Raw genomic sequence first — 20,360 nt, 5'->3', positions numbered from 1 at the left:
TGCAGCTCTTGTAGGCCAGAGTACTGTTTAGCATGCATCTAATGTTTTTCAAAAGGAGGAAAGGCTTGAATTATCCTGAACGTTGACCTACTAACAGAGTTCACAATACTATACAATGAACAATAATGGGCTCACGATAACGATGCAATATTTTGGGAAGGAGGGGGAAAGAAGAAACATTTTAGTTGGAAAATTAACTGCTTTTATTTGTTTACTTAGCTTTCGGTATGACCTTTCCAACTCAAGAGGATATACAAATTGAAGTAAACATTAACATAAATGTCTTTTGCAGGTGAAATAACATGCTCACTAGGGACAGATGTAGCCCCTTTATGATATTGTGATAACACTTGTACCATCGAAGACAGATCTTGTGATGTTATAATATTGGGACATATTGGCACACAATATTTCGTCTCACCTTTATAAAATATTGTTGGCTGTAGTAACATTAAAATTGCTTTATTATAAGCAATATAAAAATATGAACACCTGAAAAATGTATCCCACAATTTATAGGTGTTCAGTAAAGCTCTGGAAAATATTACTTATAATGAAAATGAAGTCTTTTTATAATGGGCAATTATTTTGAATGCCCAAGGTGGCAGCACGGTGGTTTTTCTGAAGTCAGAGTTGACCTGGAAACAGCACCGGAAGATGCTGTCGAACTGTACAGGTTATAAAAAATACACAAGATATATAATGTATGTGCAACAAGCTTCTAGTTTAATTATGATCTCTACGAGACATTATTTTTTCGTAACCATTTGGGTGGGTTGGAAGCATAACACCATCTCTTACCAGATTTACAACTATCGACCAAGTCATCTTCTAGAACCACTACTAAAGTACGAGGAATGCTGCCCACTGAAAGCCTCTGCACCTGAAGTAAAAGAATGAGGACAATACACTGAAAACATAAATTAGGATGTGTGAATTCTGCAGAAATCATTCTCATTTATGATAAATCTTAAACTTTCAGTTGAGTAAAAACAAAACATTTTGCATTCAATATATAGTTTAAAAGAACCATTTGACAATCATACCATTGACGTTTACAACATATAGCTGAAATTTTCATTGAGGACATAACCAATAAATAAAATTACTACTTCCACCAAGGAGACTATTTTCACTGGTGTTTATTTGTTTTTCCATTAGCAGAATTACATCAAAAGTATTTAAAGAGCAACTAAACCCCAAACTCACTTTTTTCTGCTGAATACAAATGTACTGCGTATTACGTAGTGCTGTTGACTGATCCAAGTCCAACTTTTAACATTTCAATAGAAGTATTTTAATTTTGAGTATTTTGTTGTAAAATGTCAGAGTGACTGCCCTCTAAGGGATGAACGCCAGCTATTACAACTGGATTTGGCTATTGGCTGAGAGAGATTAGATGGTGTCATTCTGACCATCATGCGTCACTGTCGGCCCCGCCCGCTTATAAAAGCTGGGAGGAGGGTTTCCTCCTATCACAGCCCTCAATGAGCATTGATTGACAGCTCGAATGCAAAACTCAATTTTTCTGCGGTAATGTTTGTGGCTTTTGTTTGTGATTCTGATCTAATCAGAGGGTTCATCAATAAATGTGTGACACATTGTGTGCATATCCCCATCTGTCTCTATGTGCGCGTGGACATGCGTGTACTTCTTGTCGCTGTCTGTGCATCTTACTGGTGTGTGTGTGTGTGTGGTGGTGTTCCAGGGCTCATGGCTGGAGAGCAGGGCCCGTTTAACCCTGACATCTCCAGAGTGAAAGGTTTAATGACTCAGGAAGATCAAAAGAAACTGGTCGATGCTTTTATATCCAGCAGACGGGACTATTGTAATGGTCTTCTAACAGGAATCCCCCAAAAGAGCATCAAACAGCTACAGCTGGTTCAAAACGCTGCAGCTCGGGTCTTAACCAGAACAAAGAGGTGAGGGCACATTACTCCAGTTTTAAAATCTTTACACTGGATCCCAGTCAGCCTCAGAATAAACTTTAAAGTTCTGCTGCTGGTGTATAAATCTGTGAATGGGTTAGGGTCCAGAATCCATCAGTGAGATGCTAGTCAGGTATGAAACCAGCAGGTCTCTCAGATCAATGGGCATGGGTCAGAGCCCAGAGTTCACAGCAAACACGGTAAAGGTGCTTTTAGTTGTTATGCTGCAAAGAAGTAGAACAAACTGCCAGCAGAGCTGAAATCAGAATCACGTGAACATTTAAATCAAAGTTAAAGGCACTTTTTTTCTCTACTGTGTATAACTGAGGGAGATTTTTAATTAATATAGCAGAATTAATTAATTAATTAATTAATTAATTAATATATACTCTATATCAGCACTCTTGGAATGTCTGTTGTCCAATCAAATTACTTGGAGGGAACTAACTGCTGTATAATTATAAATATCCTTCTAATATTTTGTTTTAATGCAATTCACATCCACATTTCTCAACTTTGCCACGGCAGTATTGGTTTGTTTGTAGCGCTAACTCCATCTTTAAAAGACAATATGATTATGGTGCATAACAAGGCCTTTTCTTAAGCACAGCTCAAATTCATTTAGAAGCTTTTTGGCTACATTTGTAAGAACAGTGAAGGGTCCCTTTAAATGACAGTGATTACCCTTTTTAAAATTTTTAAATAAGTAACCTAATGAACCTCTGATGCAGCTTATATTTTAACACTCAGTAGAAAAAAACTAAACATTTCATTTTTCATTTGAGAACATGAAAAGGGTGATTCATGACCATCATACTTGCTCTTGTATCTTGATTTCCTGATAATCTCTACATGAAGCAGGTTGACATCCTCCGGAGAGACAACTGAATTTGCATGAGTTGCATCCATCAGAAATAGGGCAGAACATCGGTGGGACAAAAGTATAGTACTGATCAAAATCTGCCTGTACTGTGAACACTTGGCCGCATTTTGAGCACATGTAATCACGCTCATACTCCAGAACCTGAGAATGGGCAAAGAGTGCATTTCTGTTAATATAAAATCATTTAAGATATTGTCAATATTTTCTCGGTTATTATTAGGCTTTACACAGTAAAGTCAGGATTTTGGCCTGATCACCGATCAGTAAGTTTAAAAAACCAATCATGAGTCGAGATGGGTACCGAATTCAGGGTTTTTTTTAGGTACCGACTGAATTCCGTAATCAGTCCCACCTGATACTGATTCACGGAAACTTAAACGCTACCAGATTTTGGTGCCTAAACGCATCCTTGTGACTGTGAGGGAATGGAAGAGTTGCTGATTCTGGTGCCATTGCACGCACAAGAGCATCATGACGTCAGTAGCTGCGGGTCAAGTAAAGCTGGTTTTTAAAATTGCAGTCCCTAATTCTTACAAAAGCGACTTTTTTTCATATTTGCTAAAGCTGTCACTATGTAAGGACAACTGTACATGAAACTAGTAGTTTGTGTGAAAAAAAACAGGCTCATTGAGTCCCCCCTGCTGCTCCTGCTGCCTTTGACAGATTTCCAGAATGCCCAGCGACCGACCAAAAAGAACCAATCAGAGCCAGGATTGTATTTGATGGACTCTTTAACGGCTGTTGCTCACAGTCCCCGCTCCTTTCCGGGGTGGGGACAGCATATGGTGTATGGTCTGGATGAGTAGAAGATGGAATTGGCAACTTTTCTGCTTGAAAGGTAATTACTGCTGCTTGAATTACATTATGTTTGATTTGTAATTGTTACACTAGAACTCTATAGTGCATGTGTTGTTTGTTCATGTGCGCGCTACTCCCACCGCAGCCTCCGTGAGGGCTGCTGTAAGTGACACTGTGTTGTTGCTGCTGCTAGATTGGTTTGTTCACATTGAGAGAGAGAGGCACTGCAGTAATATGCTTTTAACAGTGCATGTTATATTACTGTGATGTTAGCTCCTCTGAGGGAGGGACTTTGGAGGCAGGGCAAGAGAGCAGCAGGGGGGAGGGGAAGGGAGGGATCTGAAAGTTGCAAGGGCTGAATAAAACACACACACATGCACACAGAGCCCCCGCTTTAAGAGCCGTTAGACTCGGGAAGTAGACCGGCGCTCATCTGAGTGACACTTTTGCGCATAGGTTTTCACCTACATGCACAAATGCGAGTGAAATACTATAAAGCTCTGTCACATAGAGCAAACATGTCAGTGGGGAAGAAGTTGTCTGTGTAAATGAGACGAATTAAAAAAATGCTATGGGAGCATCTACATAAAGATCAACGAATAAAAACATTACAGCCGATTACAATAATTGCATAAAATGTTAAATATCGGCCGATCTGATATAGCTGATCAGATCGGTGTAAAGCCTAATAATTATGAAATATGAATTAGGTTTTCTCCTCCATTATTCAAAGATTGCTTAAATACTTGCAAACATATTTTCCATGTGTATAAAAATATGCAATAATAATTTTTATACCTTTACCTTGGCAACACTTGTACGAATGACAATTCCAGTCACAGACAAAAAGTGTCCAACATCTCTGGACCTGGGAATGGTATCTCTGGTCAATTCTGGACACACTGGGAGACCTTAAAAAAAATAAATCGAGTTTATTATTCAGAATAAAATAATACTTTTTTTTTTTAAAAAAATGATATTAAAAATATATTTTTTAATGATATATTATTCCTCAACAGTGTAGGTAAAATTCTGAGACATATTTCACATTGGGCTACATTATATATGACATTACATTATTATGTTTTTAAGTGTTCAGGAGTAGTGGGTACATGGGTTCAGGATAAATGTCAGAAGGGGGACGGGACTGTGAAAAGTTTGGGAGCTACTGGTTTACAGTACAGTGGGGCAAAAAAGTATTTAGTCAGCCACCAAATGTGCAAGGTCTCTCACTTCAAAAGATGAGAGGCCTGTAATTTTCGTCATAGGTATACCTCAACTATGAGAGACAAAATGAGATTAAAAAAAATCCAGAAAATCACATTGTAGGATTTTATGAATTTATTTGCAAATTATTAGGAAAATATGTATTTGGTCTATTACAAAAGTTAATCTCAATACTTTGTAATGTTCCCTTTGTTGGCAATGAGAGGTCAAACATTTTCTATACAGGTAATGAATGGAGGATAGAGGAGCCTCTTAAAGAAGAAGTTAAAGGTCGGTGAGAGCCAGAAATCTTGCTTGTTTGTAGGTGACTAAATACTTATTTTACCGAGGGATTTAACAATTAATTCATAAAAAATCCTACAAAGTGATTTTCTGGATTTTTTGTCTCATTTTGTCTCTCATAGTTGAGGTATTTCTATGATGAAAATTACATGCATCTCATCTTTTTAAGTGGGAGTACTTGCACAATTGGGGGCTGACTAAAAACTTTTTTGCCCCACGGTATCTAATTCTATTGGTTGTTACTGGTTCATGACCATAGATAAGGGTCCAACTATACCCAAAATTGAAAATCAACTGCTATCTGATAACTGCTATGGCCTCAGGCATGAGGATGCAGACCTTGGCTCAAAACTCCCCAAGTAAGTGCAGTCTTGCAAAGTCACAATTCAATGAGACGACTAGAACTAGCGCACAATATTATCGGCACTTTATCGGTTAATATTTGAGTATTGAACATCGGCTGAGGAGTAAACTGTCTCAAGGCCCAGAAAACAGCCACATTGTCAGTCTGAATCTGAGGTTAAACAATTAGGGATCTATTCTCCCATGCGCGTAAGTCAGAAAAGCCACGCAGCAGCGCTGTTTTTGGCTGCGCGCTATTCTCCCCCTGTACTTAAAGCTGATATCAGGAGTTTCTGAGAAATCTATGTTTATGTATGATTTTTTTGAAATGCGAAAATATACCTAACTAGTCTTTTACTATGGTCTACTGTCGGTGGTCATTCATATATATTAATGTATATAAGTCTCTCCTTCGTCCTATAGACCCCTATACAAATGGAAACGATAGCCAAGTGCGCCCAGCCAATAGGCTTCGACTTCCTTTTGAGACTGTCAATCAAAGTGAATGCGGAACTGTGCACAGAAACAAGGCCGCGCGTCACAACAGTAGGCAGGTAAATGTGATTTTGGCTCTTACCTCACCCATAGACCTATATCAATGCAACCTTGTGATGTCTGCGATACACATGCAGAAAAGTAGAGGCGTGGCTTCTGGTAGTTTGCAGGAGGAGGAAATGGAGCTGTTGAGGGCGGGACATCGAGTCGTCCTCTCAAAAACTCCAGATATCAGCTTTAAGTCAGTCACTGCGCGCCTCCATCCCAGTTACGCACTCTGGGTGGAGCTTCCATTAAATGTGGGCGTTCCCATTCAAATCTGGCCTTGCGCATATTCTCCCGTCTGCTAAAGTTCTTTTCCTCTTACGTGCTTTTGAACCTGGAATAAGTGCAGCACCCCAATAAGGTGAAATATTACATTGCACTAGAAGTTTGGACTGGGTTACAATTTAAGCCACATGGACTCCAAATATTGGAAAAGAAACTCCTAGAAAGAATCTATCCAAAGCGACGCTGTCATTGGGGTGGTGGGGAAAGCAACACAAGCATGCCAAAAGATTGAGCAACAGCATTTCTAATATGTTTCACATTTACCAGTTTGAGACGGGACAAAATGTGTTACATTTCATTATAATCTATCCGTGCCGTCCTCTCCTTATCCTGGGAGGATGGTGTATGCTGCGTTGCGGAGCTGATCAGCTGTGTGCCGCGGTGTGTATGTCGGTTGAAGCAGCTCGTTACAATGAAACTCTGACAGACGTCAGACTGCTGTCCAACTACCGTATTTTAACACTGTGTATAACGTAAAGCCATAGTTTGATCCACTACAAGAGTAAATAACAAGTGAAACATTGATGACAGATGATGATAATGATGACTAATGCGAGCTTATCTTTTCTGAATGCAGGAATGTAAGAAGTTCATAAAATCAGATTTTCCACACAAACAAACATTAATCTGTCGTTAGTATGAGGGGAAAAAAAGAGAGATTTTAATGGTGGTTCGGGCAGAAAAATGCAGCCAAATTGGGCCGATCTTCACCCTGCAATAATCTGATCAAATCAACCTGTTACATTGTTTATCAACACAGGCGTTTCAAATTAAAAGTGTGCTTTATCATTATCATTCACGGATTTCAATGGCATTTACAAGCATTAGGAAAACTCCATATTCCGTGATTTCTAGACAGCCCCAAAAATAATGACATTGTGGCACAGTTCACCTCCTTTGCTTCAGACCGCCTTCATTGACAGACTACGAGCTTTTGGTTGATTTACACGTGGTGAACGTGTCAGGAGCCTGGACCGGAGAATACGCGCAGGAGAGAGGCGCATAACTGCAGGGCGTGTGTTAGGTGACGTCACCTGCCAACATGGGCAAAATCCAACTCGCCCATTTAAAGCTGACTTTACAAAATGTGGAATAACAAGGGAAGGAAAAAACAGAACTATTTCAACTTTGGCCTTATGAATGAGGCTAAAGGGATGTATATCACTGTAGCAAAACCATTATAAAGTGATTTATTTCATCATACCTCCCCTTTAATGCACTTTAGGGGGGTTTTTTTTGGAATGCAAGTTTTGTTTTATTTGAAGGACTAATATAAATAAAAAAAACTTTGTTGTCCTTTTTTTGAAAAGCAAAGGCTACTGGAATATCTAAAACATTTCAGAATATTCAATAAACATTTACTTTCTTTAAAAAAACATGTCTAAAAATGTATTCTAGGCTATATATGCACTATTAAAAAAAATGTGCAGCAGTTCCAAGCTGTAGATACCAAACAACAGCAAGAGCAAACTAAATATAGATAATTGAAATTATTGTTATATTGGTAACTCACCTGTAATCCGTGCATGAAAAGCATGTCTCATTTTCTTCGAACTGTCTTGCCCATTGTGTTTGAGAGACATATTATCCAATAAATCATTGGCCTTCCTTTGCAGTACTTGATCAAATATGGCAAGGACATCATCAGGATAAGCATTAAAATAGTCACCCACCTGCAAGCACAACAAACAGAAATCAGAAAAAAAAAAACTGTTTGTGCGTGGGGTTTACTAAGGGCCTATATTAAAAAACTAGATTTCCTCTTATCGAGCTAACTACCTGGATTTAATCGGTGTTTGTTGTCCTACAAAGCTAGTTAACTTCTTAGGGAGCTAAATCACTATGGTAACTTAGGCTGAACGATTAACCTGGTCAGGACTAGGTTTTGTTCTAGCTAGGATCTGAGTGTATGTGTGCAAATCCCACCACCAGACCAATCAGTTCCCTTGGATAAAGACCTGCCCAATATTAGAAGGATTATAATGTGAACACGTCACTGTGTGGATCTGACCTGACAGTTGACAGAAGAGAAAGAATAATTAGACAGTGATGCAATCCCTTCATTTACTGATGACTTCCTATAGAAAACGTAGATTTTTATCTGATGGACTGACCTACATTACTCAGCTGATAAAACCTGTGTGCATCAGGTGCTTTCAGAAATTCAGACCAATAAATGAATGAATTAATTTATTCATGCATTCTGTGGTAACGCAGAGAGCCTCAGTCCTCTGTAAGATAATATAAAATACAAATATTGTCCACCTTATAATGTAGGCTGAGCTGTATGAACACAGCATCAGAGCCACAGACAAAGTAAAAGTGAAAGTAAAAACTAATCAGTGTCTGTTAATTCTTTGTTTATAATCTCACTAATTTAAGCATTAACACTCATCAATTCATGCATTCATTACTTGCTGCTTTTTCTGCAGCAACAGTGTTGTTTTTGGTCTGAATTATTGATTTTAATTCTTCATATTTTGTAAAAAATTATTCCTCAATTGTAACACAAGTTGATCTACAGTTTCTCTCTGATTGTGATTAGTCTGACGCTGCAATCTCCAACCCTGTCACAAGAGCGCACACGTAGCAGGCTGAAATCAACTCGCTTAACTTAGCGAGTTCATATCTAGATTCATAGGACTTCTTTGACAGAGAATGTTTGATTAGGTGAAGCCTGCTAATGGAGATAAATCCAGGATATAATTATGTTGCATCGTAGCAAAGGCCTGAAGTGTTTTGGGTTTCCAAGTGAGCATGTAATTTGGTGATCAAGAGTTTCTGTGTTGTTGCGACCTTGATTAGAAGGATGAGTGTGCATGTTTTGCACGTATTTAAGTCTGTGTGTAGAACTGCTGGTGCTGATTTTGTGTTCACTGGGGAGCGATGATATACGTATGTATTTGTATGGCTGACAGTATGCATGCAAAAAAAAACAAAACTGTTTCATACTTTCATACATGTGTGTGAAACAGAAGAATGGCAAAAAAACAATAAATTAAAAAAAAAACATTTTGCACACATCCCTTATCTGAAAGCTGGCTTTACTAACTACATGCAAAGTAACATAAACAAAACACAACATAAAACTCAATATTAATCTTGTTCTCATTTTATTTAAAATTTCCATTCACATTTGTCCTGTATTCAGTGTCATTACCTCCATATTTGCCTCGAACAATGTCATGGCATTTACCACCACTGTGTGATGAGTCTGTTCATGACCATTCGCAATTAGCTGGTTTATGTCTCCACCATGATGTTCAGTGAGGTAGGATTCAAATACCCTGTCAATTAAGGTCACCTGTTCTGGACTCAACATGATCATACACTTGGACCTGCAATTAAAAAGGTAGAGAAGGTAATTGAATATTACAAAGCATTTAACAACACCACCAACTAATCTTAATACATTCCCAGCAGCAACTTGACATTCAAAAACATAAAAAATAAAAATAAATAAACAGCACCAAAAAAAGTTTGTAGAAAATGAATGAAAATCTGTTTTCATTCTGATTTGTTTTAGGTCAGGTCTAATTGACCTGTTCCAATTAAAATAACTATTGTTTATCTATTACATCAAAACACTAAGTAAAGTGAAAAAGTTGAATTGGGCATCCTTAATTAAAGGGGACATATCATGGTTTTAAATCCTTCCTTTTTACATATAAATCATACAGTTGTGGTCTATATAAAGCGAAACTGCAATGCTTGGGTCTGAATTCCTCATTATTATAGCTCCACAGGCCCCTTTTCTACCCCTTTTCTGATGTGCTTCTGAGAGCAACTCGTTTTGGTGCGGTCTCTTTAAATGCAAATGAGACACTCCATACCCCGCCCCCTCTTCAGGTGACACTCGGTTCAACGCCACCCTGCTCGGCCATTTTTGTAGTTTGATAGAAGAGATATGGCTATGTAGCGGCGCAGAAAAAGTTTATTCACACGTTATTTACACAATGTCAACAACGGAAGACTTGTCCATCCAGCTTTACATGTTTGAGCCAGAGTCTGACCCAGCGGAGCGAGATGAAAATGAAGATGATGAACCTGCAGAGCCCTAACAAGTGAGCTAACACAAGCACCGAGCTAACGCTAGCGCCAAGCTAACGTCACGAAATGCATTTTAATACAGTCTTTTCAAAGACAAAAATGGCAAAATGAAATGACTAATGAAAACTTTAGACTTAAATTAAACCACGTAGGTCATATCATCAAGGATCTAAAACAAGCACACAGCGCGAACATATGAAGTCTGAAGACGGTGCAACTGCTAATGCTAACAAAACAATGACAGGGACGTCTTATCATCACACTTTTTAGCGTTATTTACAGCTTACCGAAGTGCTCTGTTCGTCGTCTCCAAAGATAGAAGGAATTGAACCCTCAATCAGACAAAGTCTTTCGGCAAATCCTTCTTTATACTGGCGGAGGTTGATGAAGCAGTCATCCTTGAAGTGCTTCACGCGCACAAAAATGACCTTACCCACAGATGTGGGTACATTTCCGTGAATAATAAAACTCAACCAGGCACTTCGAAAAAGTTCTGATGCTGGGAAACGGTGTAATGAAGCGTGTGGGTTACTACATCCAACAACCCAACATTTTGACTTATCCTCTCGTAACTTCGGCATCCTTGAGCTTGGACTACAAAATAAAAGCGAGAAATAAAAATGGCGGATTGCTCGAAGTGTTGGACCTGGAGTTGATGTACTAATTTGGCAGTTCCGCTGCAAATACTGTGATGTAATAGTTCAAAAAACGTAATAGAAAATAGAAAAATCGAAACAGATTGAAAAATATGAGCAAAACAGAATATAAAGATATGTACGGAGCACCTGAAGAGACTAATTTGATTTTTTCTGTACTTCTAAGCACTCTAAATATACAACAAAATGCATTTAAGGGCTAAAAAAGTGGATTTAGCATGATATGTCCCCTTTAATATACAGGTAGTTTTTGATGGTAAAAAAGACATCTTTCTAAGCTTTCAAGGCAAAATGATCCAATTGTTATATACGTAATACAATTACTGATAACTGAATTGTTAATTATTTCCACCAGTGACAATTTGGGTTTCCAAACAAAATCTTAAACATGTGGCAAGTAGACTGGATGCTCAACATGACTAAGGAGCTTTGAACGTTAATGTAGAGTCCAAAAGCAGTATGTGCACGCTTAAAGCTGCAGTATGGAAGTTTTTTTTGCCGTTATTTGGTTAAAAATCCATAATCATCTTTGAGTACATTGTAATCCAAAGAATTCTGAGTGAACAGTGACACTCTGCTCCTTCTCCTGGCCTTGTAAGGCCCTGTCCACACGTAGCCAGGTATCTGCTAAAACATATATATTTTTCTACAGTTTGGCCTGTCATCCACACAAAAACGCAGGATAAGGTCTAATGCTGAACGATTAACCTTAATCGCATTGATATTGAGGTTTTCACAACTGCAATGACCTAACCTCAGATAGTGAGGTTTTTTCTTCCATCTCCATCATTTGAGCGATATATACGTTCACTAACCCCCAATTTCCACTGGATGCGGCTTCGCTGCGTTACGTCACCGCCACCGCCATGCCACCGGAGCTGATTGGTTTCCACTTTATGTGTTCTATTCCACCGGATCCGCTGCGGTGCTTGTCTGCTCCTTCCTGGATGCGGTAGTCCGGTGCCCTACGCCAGAAATACGCAGGACTTCTATTTCTGGTGGACACCGGAGCACGACGCATCAATCAGTACAGAGCAAATTAAGCTAAACAGGAAATTAAGCACGTATTCCGCAATAAAATATCGGGTTACTTTTCAAAATAAAACACTGCAGATTATATTTCACGTAAATACATCACCAAGACGTCATAATGTGTAAAAACAAAATCACATTTTTTTCCGCTCATACTGTAACTGCACCGATATATATAGATTTAGTTCATGTTTTACTGGTGCAGTTTTATCTCTGCTCTGTTGGCTGTTGCTAAAAAATGTGGCTATGACAATTCCAGAGAGTCCAACCTTCTTGTTCTCCTTCGTTAGCAACACTGACCTGTTTAACTGTTTATTGTTGCGTTTATAACACATACCTTTAACTGCGTTTTCACGCGATTATATAAATATCGTGAGAACTGCTCTGTCTCATGGCGCAGCGGAGACATATCCAGTGGAAACCCCGGGTCAGGCTGAAACGATTCAACCTCGGTGACAAGCGTCTGATTCAATGAGCACAAGAGTTCAACTAGGGGCGTTAGGCGCGATTTTGATGCCCGAAAAGCATCCGGCGTGAATGAACATTCAGTTGCTAAGTCACTTTCTTCTCCTTCTCTCCTCTTCTGCAGGAATAGTGCATTTAAGGTGATAATCATTTGTTTTTTCCTACCCTGTGTCGCATTGGGTCACAAACACGTCAGATCATGTCAAAGGCAATCAAGGCGCTATAACGATTACTAAAAATGGAACTGCTCCTGGTGCTACACCGTGGCTGAGTTATGTCTGTCCAAGGCATGCCAGCTTTGTGCTGTGAGCTTTAATTAAAATAAAATAAAAGAATAGAAACAAAAAGAATGAGATTGTGCGTCTTGTCATGTCATAATGCTTTAGGTTACAATATAGGGGTTTCTAGCTCTATTGTGTTTCATATGAATAGGCCTAGACTTTAAATATGTACAATAGCTTTATCATAACTTACCAGACTTTAACTTTGCATGCTTTTGTGATTCTGACAAGCATTGTTACTTATTGTATTGTGCCATGAGCCTTCACTGTGCCTATTATATTAAGTTGTTAGGGGCAAACACATTCATGCTATTACCCACATCACCCTCCACTGGATATACAGTGGGGCAAAAAAGTATTTAAAAATCACATTGTAGGATTTTTAATGAATTTGTTTGCAAGTTATGGTGGAAAATAAGTATTTGGTCAATAACAAAAGTTAATCTCAATAGTTAAATTAACTGGCGTACCATAGTTTTGTATGTAGTAAAGATTAATAATGACCCGAGATATATTTGCTAAATGTTTGAATGTTTTAGTGTCAATATTAAGTTTTTCTGCAACAAGCAGTGGCTGCAATAACAAAATTATATAAAATAAATGACATCATTTATTTTATATAATTTTAAAAGAAGATGTGTAAACATAAAAGTTAAATAGAAATGGTATATCGAAATGTAAAAGTTAAATATAAATGGTAAATCTAAATGTACAAGTTAAATATAAATGGAAAATCGAAATGTAAAAGTTCAACAGGAATGTTAAATCTAAATCTAAGGGACTGTACTATGAAGCTGGATTCCCTCTTATCGCGCTATCTTCCGGGATTTAATCGGTGTGTCCTATACCATGATGCTGACTAACTTCCTTCTGGGCTAAATCAAAATGGTAATTTACGGTGAACACCTAATCTGGTTGGGAACAGGTTTAGTGCTGGATAAGATCTGAGCGACCAAAGACTTCTGACCAATCAATTCACTTGTAAAATGAGCTGTATATTGTTAGAAGATCCTGGTTGGTGCAGATCTGACAGCTGCATTTAGGAACGAAAGATTATTGATGGATAAATGCAATCTTTTTGTTTACCATTGACATCCTTTAGGAAAAGCTTTACCTCTGATGGACTGATCTACAGTCCGCTGTAGATGAAGGAATGAACCGTCCGTATCACAAACAGACCATGACTTCCAGGCCCCACTATCCAGCAGTGAATGAGGCACCCTGATCATTCATTCTTTCATTCCTACATACACCACATCCTATAGTGACACTGACAGCAGGAACAAACAATGTGCTCTCATCCCAGTGTGTGAGTGATAAATTGAGGACTAAGTGAATAAAACGTGTGTGCTGTAATAAAGTGAAACTGATCAGAGCGCTGTCCGTTTATCATCTCATGGATTCATATTGGATAATCTCACGCTTTTACACATTAAGCAGCTTCCTGTCTGTGTTCCTTAGTTCCTGCTTTTTCTGCAGCAACACTGTTGTTTTTGGTCTGAATTATGGATTTTAATTCTGCATATTTTTTAGGGATGTAACGATTCACTCAACTCCCGATACGATTCGATTCACAATACTGGGTTCACGATACGATTCTCTCACGATTTATTTTCAAAATGGGACTGTATATAAATGACTGAAAAATATTCCTTTATTTTTTTTGGGAAAATATGATACTATTTTTCATTGTCAAAAGAAACCCTTCATAAACTATTCAAAACAATGCAATTTAACTAAAAATAAATCTTGAATGAAATAAATAAAGGAATAATACAAATGAAGAAGAAGCTTATTATTTAAATTCTGGTTCTATAGTAAACAATACAAAACTGCATAATAGTTATTTTTCTTTTTAAAAGTGCAACTGAAAATGTATTGTGTGACTTAACAATTGGACTTTAAAAAAAAACAGTCATTTCACTGTATTTAGGTCAGATATTTGTTTGAACCAGCAGAGGGCGCTGGTAACCCAGTGGTCGGTTGGCATGCAGATATCTTGCAGAGAAGAAGAGATGCTATGCTAGCAGACAGAGCTAATAAAAAAACGTGACTTTTACAGATATTCACGTAATATTACAGATATTCTTTCGGTGCTAAAGGGGTAAGGAATCATTTATGAATATGTTTAAGAGTAGAAGGCGGCCAGAAAAAAAGTATTAGCAGATTTCGCTCGCCGCCAACACTTCTGGACAGCTGTTTAAAAAAAGTACTGCGATTCAATTTTCACAGAATCGATGTGAACCGTAATACCTATGAATCGATTTTGAACTGCCTTACAATTAATCGTTACATCACTAATATTTTTAAAGAATTGTTTATCAATTGTAAAGTAAATTGCCCTACACAGTGTCTATGTGTTTGTGATTGGTCTGAATCTGTAATCTCCACCCCTGTCACAGGAGCGTGCATGCAGCCTGTCTGAAATCACCTGGGTTAAATTAGCAAGTTTGTATTGTGCTTCATAGTCCAGCTTCTGTCTGACGGAGAATGTTAAATTAGGTGAATCCCGTTAAGGCTTCACTTATCTAGCTTTGTAGTACAGGCCCTAAATGTTAACTCAGACGCAGAGTGTAAAGCTAAATTATATAAGGTTGGCTGGTCAATGCCTGTCAATCCCCGCCCACACTCCACACACCCCACCCTCCAAGGTCTCTGCATCCTTGGTGTCTTCATCACTGGCAAAAGTGAGTTGACATTCAGCATGCCGGTACTCTCAGCAAATTTAGATTTAGATTAAATGTTTAGATTTAGGTTTAATATTTAGATTGAACATTTTGATTTAGATTTAACTTTTTTATTTAGATTTTTTTTCCCATGTTTACACATCTTTAACAATGAAATAAAACAAATCAAATGAAAGAAATAAGCTAAATGTTAGGAAATCAAGCTAAATGTTCAGAATGTCAGCTATGAAACAGTGACAGAGTTGATGATTCATGTTTTCTGTAATTCCAACTTTATCCTGCGGGCAGAATTTGATGCTCTAAAGGGACAGATTTTCCCCCCGGGCCTTGAGTTTGACACATGTTCCACAGCATCAGACACAGAACTACAAAGTCCAGCAATAGTTTCATTCCCCAGGCCATCAGAATCCTGACCTCACAAAAAAGACTTCAAACTGTCTTTACTAACTGCAAAAATGCCCTCTATTAAGGCACCTTTAAGTTTGTCCAGGTATTTAATACCAACAACAAAAATGACAAAAAGTAAATAAATACAAAATAGATGTTGTAAATGTACCAGATATGATAATACATTTGATTCATGATTGCCAATAGATAATAATCTTGTGATGCAAGTTGGATTGAGGAGAAACTTATCTCCTTTTTTGCTTGTAAACCTATAGATAGTTACAGTAATTCTGACCTACTTTCGGATGTTCATTGTGCCCATTTTTTCTTCCTCGTAACACACTGCACTTTTTATATTGTATATTGATTTGCCTTATGGAATCATATAGTGTTTAATCTTGTAATTATTTAAATATAATAAATGCAAATTTAAATAAAAACTGATAATAATAATAATAATAATAATAATAATAATAATAATAATAATAATAAATAAACCATGCCTGCTCTGTGTGTATTTTTTTTTACACGTGAACATTCATGAAATCATGCCTGCAAAGAAACATATCTCCACAGGGCCACGCGCTGGTCATTTTTTGTAACTACGTTCGTGCGTGCTGGTCGCAAGCATCAGCTTAATTTCATGTCGAAATAAAACATGAATGAAGCTTTTGTAAGGCTTTTTAATGCTCTCTCATTCTCTGTGATAGATCATGTGCCTACTTTATATTCTCTCTCCCTCTATGCTTTTATTCTGACACGATCACTTCCGCATGTCGACTGAAAAAGCAAGACCACGTGACCTCATATCACGTGACTTCGTTTTTCGTTTCAGAGTTCAGAATGGAAAAAGGAAACAGCTAATTTTCTATTTTCAATTCTAAAAGGAAAATGGGAAATGGAAACTGCTGTTTTTCAATATTCAAATGTAAAAAGGGAAAGGAGAAAAGGACATACGACAATCGAAAAACGGGCCAATTTTGATTTGTTTTATGTTTTTTTTTTTATTAAAACGATAAAACAGTTTTCTTGTTTGAAAGGGAGAGGAAGAAAAATTATTTTGGTTCACAGATGAATTTGGGATTATCCAATGATACCCAGACACACACACACACACACACACACATTAAGTAAATATAAAACATACGCAATTTATACTAATGCATACGTTACAGTAAAAGTAAGCATTAGTAGTCTAACAATCAGCAATTATCGATACACATGCAAACCCTTCTTATACCACGCACAGATACACACGCCTACAAGTACAATCAAGTACAGCTTTACATAACTAGACAACCAGCATAGATAAAACAATATGTACAATAAATAAGCACAATTCAACACACCTCTCTAGCTCACTCAGATGAAACTCCTCACGGCACTACAGATACTTTCTGTTCCTGGAACTTGGCGGGTTTTCGTCTTGAACAAACACGGAAACACTCCTGCTCGACATCTTCTTCTTCTTCTTCTTTTTGTTTTACAGCGGTTGGCCTCCAAGCTTTAGATTCATTACTGCCACCTTTTACTCCGGAATTTTGGATCCGTTAGCAAACAGTACTGGCCTGAACGAGGGAGATACTAAACCCCGGAAACATTTCAGAGACATACCGGAGACGGAGTAAATGCGGGGAGATACTAAAACCCGGAAACATTTCAGAGACAGAGTAAATTCTGCCTCGTACTGCATGCACAGGCTGTAATGTCACCCAGTTTATCATTGTACCGGTTGTTAGAGTAACCATCTTTTCCAGTGAGTAAATATTTATTCAGGTTTTCCGGGGTTTAATAGGGCTTTACTTACCGGTGTAATAGTTTAAGTGGCCACCATTTTAACTGACGACCGACTTCCGTTGTCGTTGCTGCAGCAACGACAGATGATTTGTCTTAGTACTGCCTAAAATAGACTCCCACTGTTCAAACAAAGTACTAATACTAAACTATGTATAAAAAAGAAATGTTGTTTTTGGTAGGTAAAATAAATCCTCAAAATTGAGTGAAAGGAACAATTCCCAAATCTAATGCTGTAGTGTATACGACATGATATGGAGTATATGTGATGATGATGTGTTTGTGACTCTGCAGCCTATAATAGTGACTTTATTGATAATTATAAAGAAAACCCTGAAATGATATGAAAGCAAATTGTAATACCTAAAGCACATTTAATCAAACTAAGTGTTGTAGTATAATCAAGAGGAGATCATCAATGTTTACTTTGAGTTTAATGACACTACAACATGATATAGTACAGTTGTTACTTATTTTACTACTTAATTTAATGATAGAAAATTACTAAAATTACATGAAAGCAAATTTAATCAAACTAAGTGTTGTAGTACAATCAAGAGGAGTCCATCTGTGTGTGCTGTGAGTTTGATGACTACAACATGATATAGTACAGTTAATACTTATTAATTAATTTGATGATAAAGGAAAAAAAAATCACTAAAATTGCATTAAAGCACGTTTTCCAAAGCCATGTAGTTTGTACAGCAAGAAGACATTTACTGTATGTATGATGGGTTCTTTTACACTGCAGTTTACAAAAGGGATGTTTAATTTTGAGAAGTATATATTTACACTTAAAAATCCTCAAAATTATGTAAAAGTATTGTTTTTTTCAAACCAATCAATGTAGTATAAACAACGAGAGATCACAAATGTGTAAAATTATTTTTGACGACACTACAACTCTCGAGTGTGAAGTTATTGATTTTTATTTTTGTATCTTTTTCTGGTGTTGCAATGTGCAGACGGTTTCTGTGCATTCGAGCCACAGTCGGCTCCGCGTAGAGGCAATGCAAGTTCCCGCGGAGGGTCAGGGTATCATGTCAGGGTATAATCCAACACAACACACATTGGGTAATTGAAAATGGTATATTTTCCCCGATGCTTAATGAGAAAAGACATTGCTTGGGATGTTTATGAGATGGCAGGATCCATAAGGGCAATGCGCACAATTGTGTTTTTCTGTGTTTACAGTGGTATAATGTTTGTTTTATTTTTGCTTTAACTGAATTTACTAAACTGTAAAATACATTACTGTCAGGATTTTAAATAGAGTATTTCATCTTTTGGTTTATGTGAAAACTTGCCTTCTGTGGAACTGAATAAAGACAGCAAAAAAGGCCTTTGAGACTATTGGCCACAGACAGTTAATAGATAAGCTAGATAAGTATGGCACCCGAGGGCCTGCTCTGTCTTGGATTAAGAGCGATCTAGAAAATAGGCAACAATGTGTTAAATTAAAAAATATAATATCTGGATTTAAAAATGTAATTTGTGGAATACCACAGGGTTCTGTGACTGTCCTATATTGTTTTCAATTTTTATTAATGATCTTTGTGATGTATCAAACCTTTTCACATTTTTTACGTTTGCGGATGATACAACCGTACCTTGTTCTGGAAAAAAATAAATGAACTTTTGGTAAAAAATAGAAAAAGAAATTACAGTGCTTTAAAGCTGGTTTGATGTTAACAAATTATCACTTAATGCAAAAACGAAATGTATGATTTTTGGAACCAAAAATGAGTTACAGTATTTGAAGAAATAAAACTTGAAATAAATGGAGATAAAATTGAGTGTGTCTTTGATACCAAGTTCTTAGGACTCATAATTGACTATAAATTATCTTGGAGGCAACACATAAATTATATAAAGACAAAAATCTCAAAAAACTCTTGGTGTGTTATATAAAACAAAATATTTACTTAATCTTACAATTCCTTGCTAACAATTTATTATACATTGATACTGCCATACATGACAATACTGTGTAGAACTCTGGGGAACCACTTTTAAAACCACAATCAATGATGTTGTCTTATTGCAAAAAAAGGCAGTATACGTTTGATAAACAAAGCAGGATATTATGGCCACACACATCCATTATTTGTTCAATCAAAACTTATGAAATTTAAAGATATTGTTTAATATGAAATGACACAGATAATGTTCAAAACAAAAATAAATACTCAAAAATACTTCTCACTACAGAGCAGCAAATACAGCCATAAAACATCAATTTATGTTTATTTTACCAAAAGCAAGATTCGTAGTTAAACGAAGATGTCGGTCTGTTCTTGGGGTTATTTTGTGGAATTCTGTTAAAAAATAAATAAAAATGAGTGACATTATTTAATTTCAAACAGAAAATGTCACAATATATTTTAGAGAGGTATGTGAAGCAGTAGATTTATGTTTGTGTTTTTTGGCATTTGTTAAATATTGTATATGAAAGAAGGTACATGTGTATATATGTATTTATATATTTTGCATTATTTGAAAAAAGGGAACTCAAATGTAATTGTTAAATGCTTGCATTTTTTTGTATGTTTTGTATGTAACTTATTTGAATGTTATTTATTTTGGGCATATAAGCACACCTCCTCCAGCTGTTCTGGGGGAACCCTGAGGCGACACCAGGCCAGCTCAGAGACATAGTCCCTCCAGCGTGTCCTCGGCCTACCACGAGGCCTCTTCCCAATAGGACATGCCTGAAACACCTC

The 20,360-nt window shown here is 37.1% G+C and overlaps 1 protein-coding gene across 3 annotated transcripts in view; it reads right to left on the bottom strand.

The window, feature by feature from the left end:
- Positions 1 to 17,668, bottom strand: part of mcm9 (minichromosome maintenance 9 homologous recombination repair factor) — a 33,041-nt gene extending 15,373 nt beyond the window's left edge. The window contains exons 1-7 of one of the 3 annotated variants that reach the window (XM_028439685.1): positions 17,651 to 17,668; positions 17,193 to 17,427; positions 9,446 to 9,623; positions 7,799 to 7,958; positions 4,408 to 4,520; positions 2,746 to 2,952; positions 802 to 883 (exon numbers count right to left, since the gene is read on the bottom strand). In XM_028439685.1, coding sequence (XP_028295486.1) covers positions 802 to 883; positions 2,746 to 2,952; positions 4,408 to 4,520; positions 7,799 to 7,958; positions 9,446 to 9,613 — 730 coding nt within the window. In that variant the 5' untranslated portion in view covers positions 9,614 to 9,623; positions 17,193 to 17,427; positions 17,651 to 17,668. Of the gene's footprint in view, positions 1 to 801; positions 884 to 2,745; positions 2,953 to 4,407; positions 4,521 to 7,798; positions 7,959 to 9,445; positions 9,624 to 17,192; positions 17,614 to 17,650 lie in introns of those variants that run through there. The other 2 variants (XM_028439687.1, XM_028439688.1) reach the window with 2 other exon arrangements.
- Between the last annotated feature and the right edge of the window lie 2,692 nt (positions 17,669 to 20,360).

This window comes from Gouania willdenowi, chromosome 24 (genome assembly GCF_900634775.1).
Source record: "Gouania willdenowi chromosome 24, fGouWil2.1, whole genome shotgun sequence".
Lineage (NCBI taxonomy): Eukaryota > Metazoa > Chordata > Actinopteri > Blenniiformes > Gobiesocidae > Gouania > Gouania willdenowi.
The sequence above is the reverse complement of the archived record's forward strand: the minus strand, read 5'-3'. Positions and strand labels throughout refer to the sequence as shown.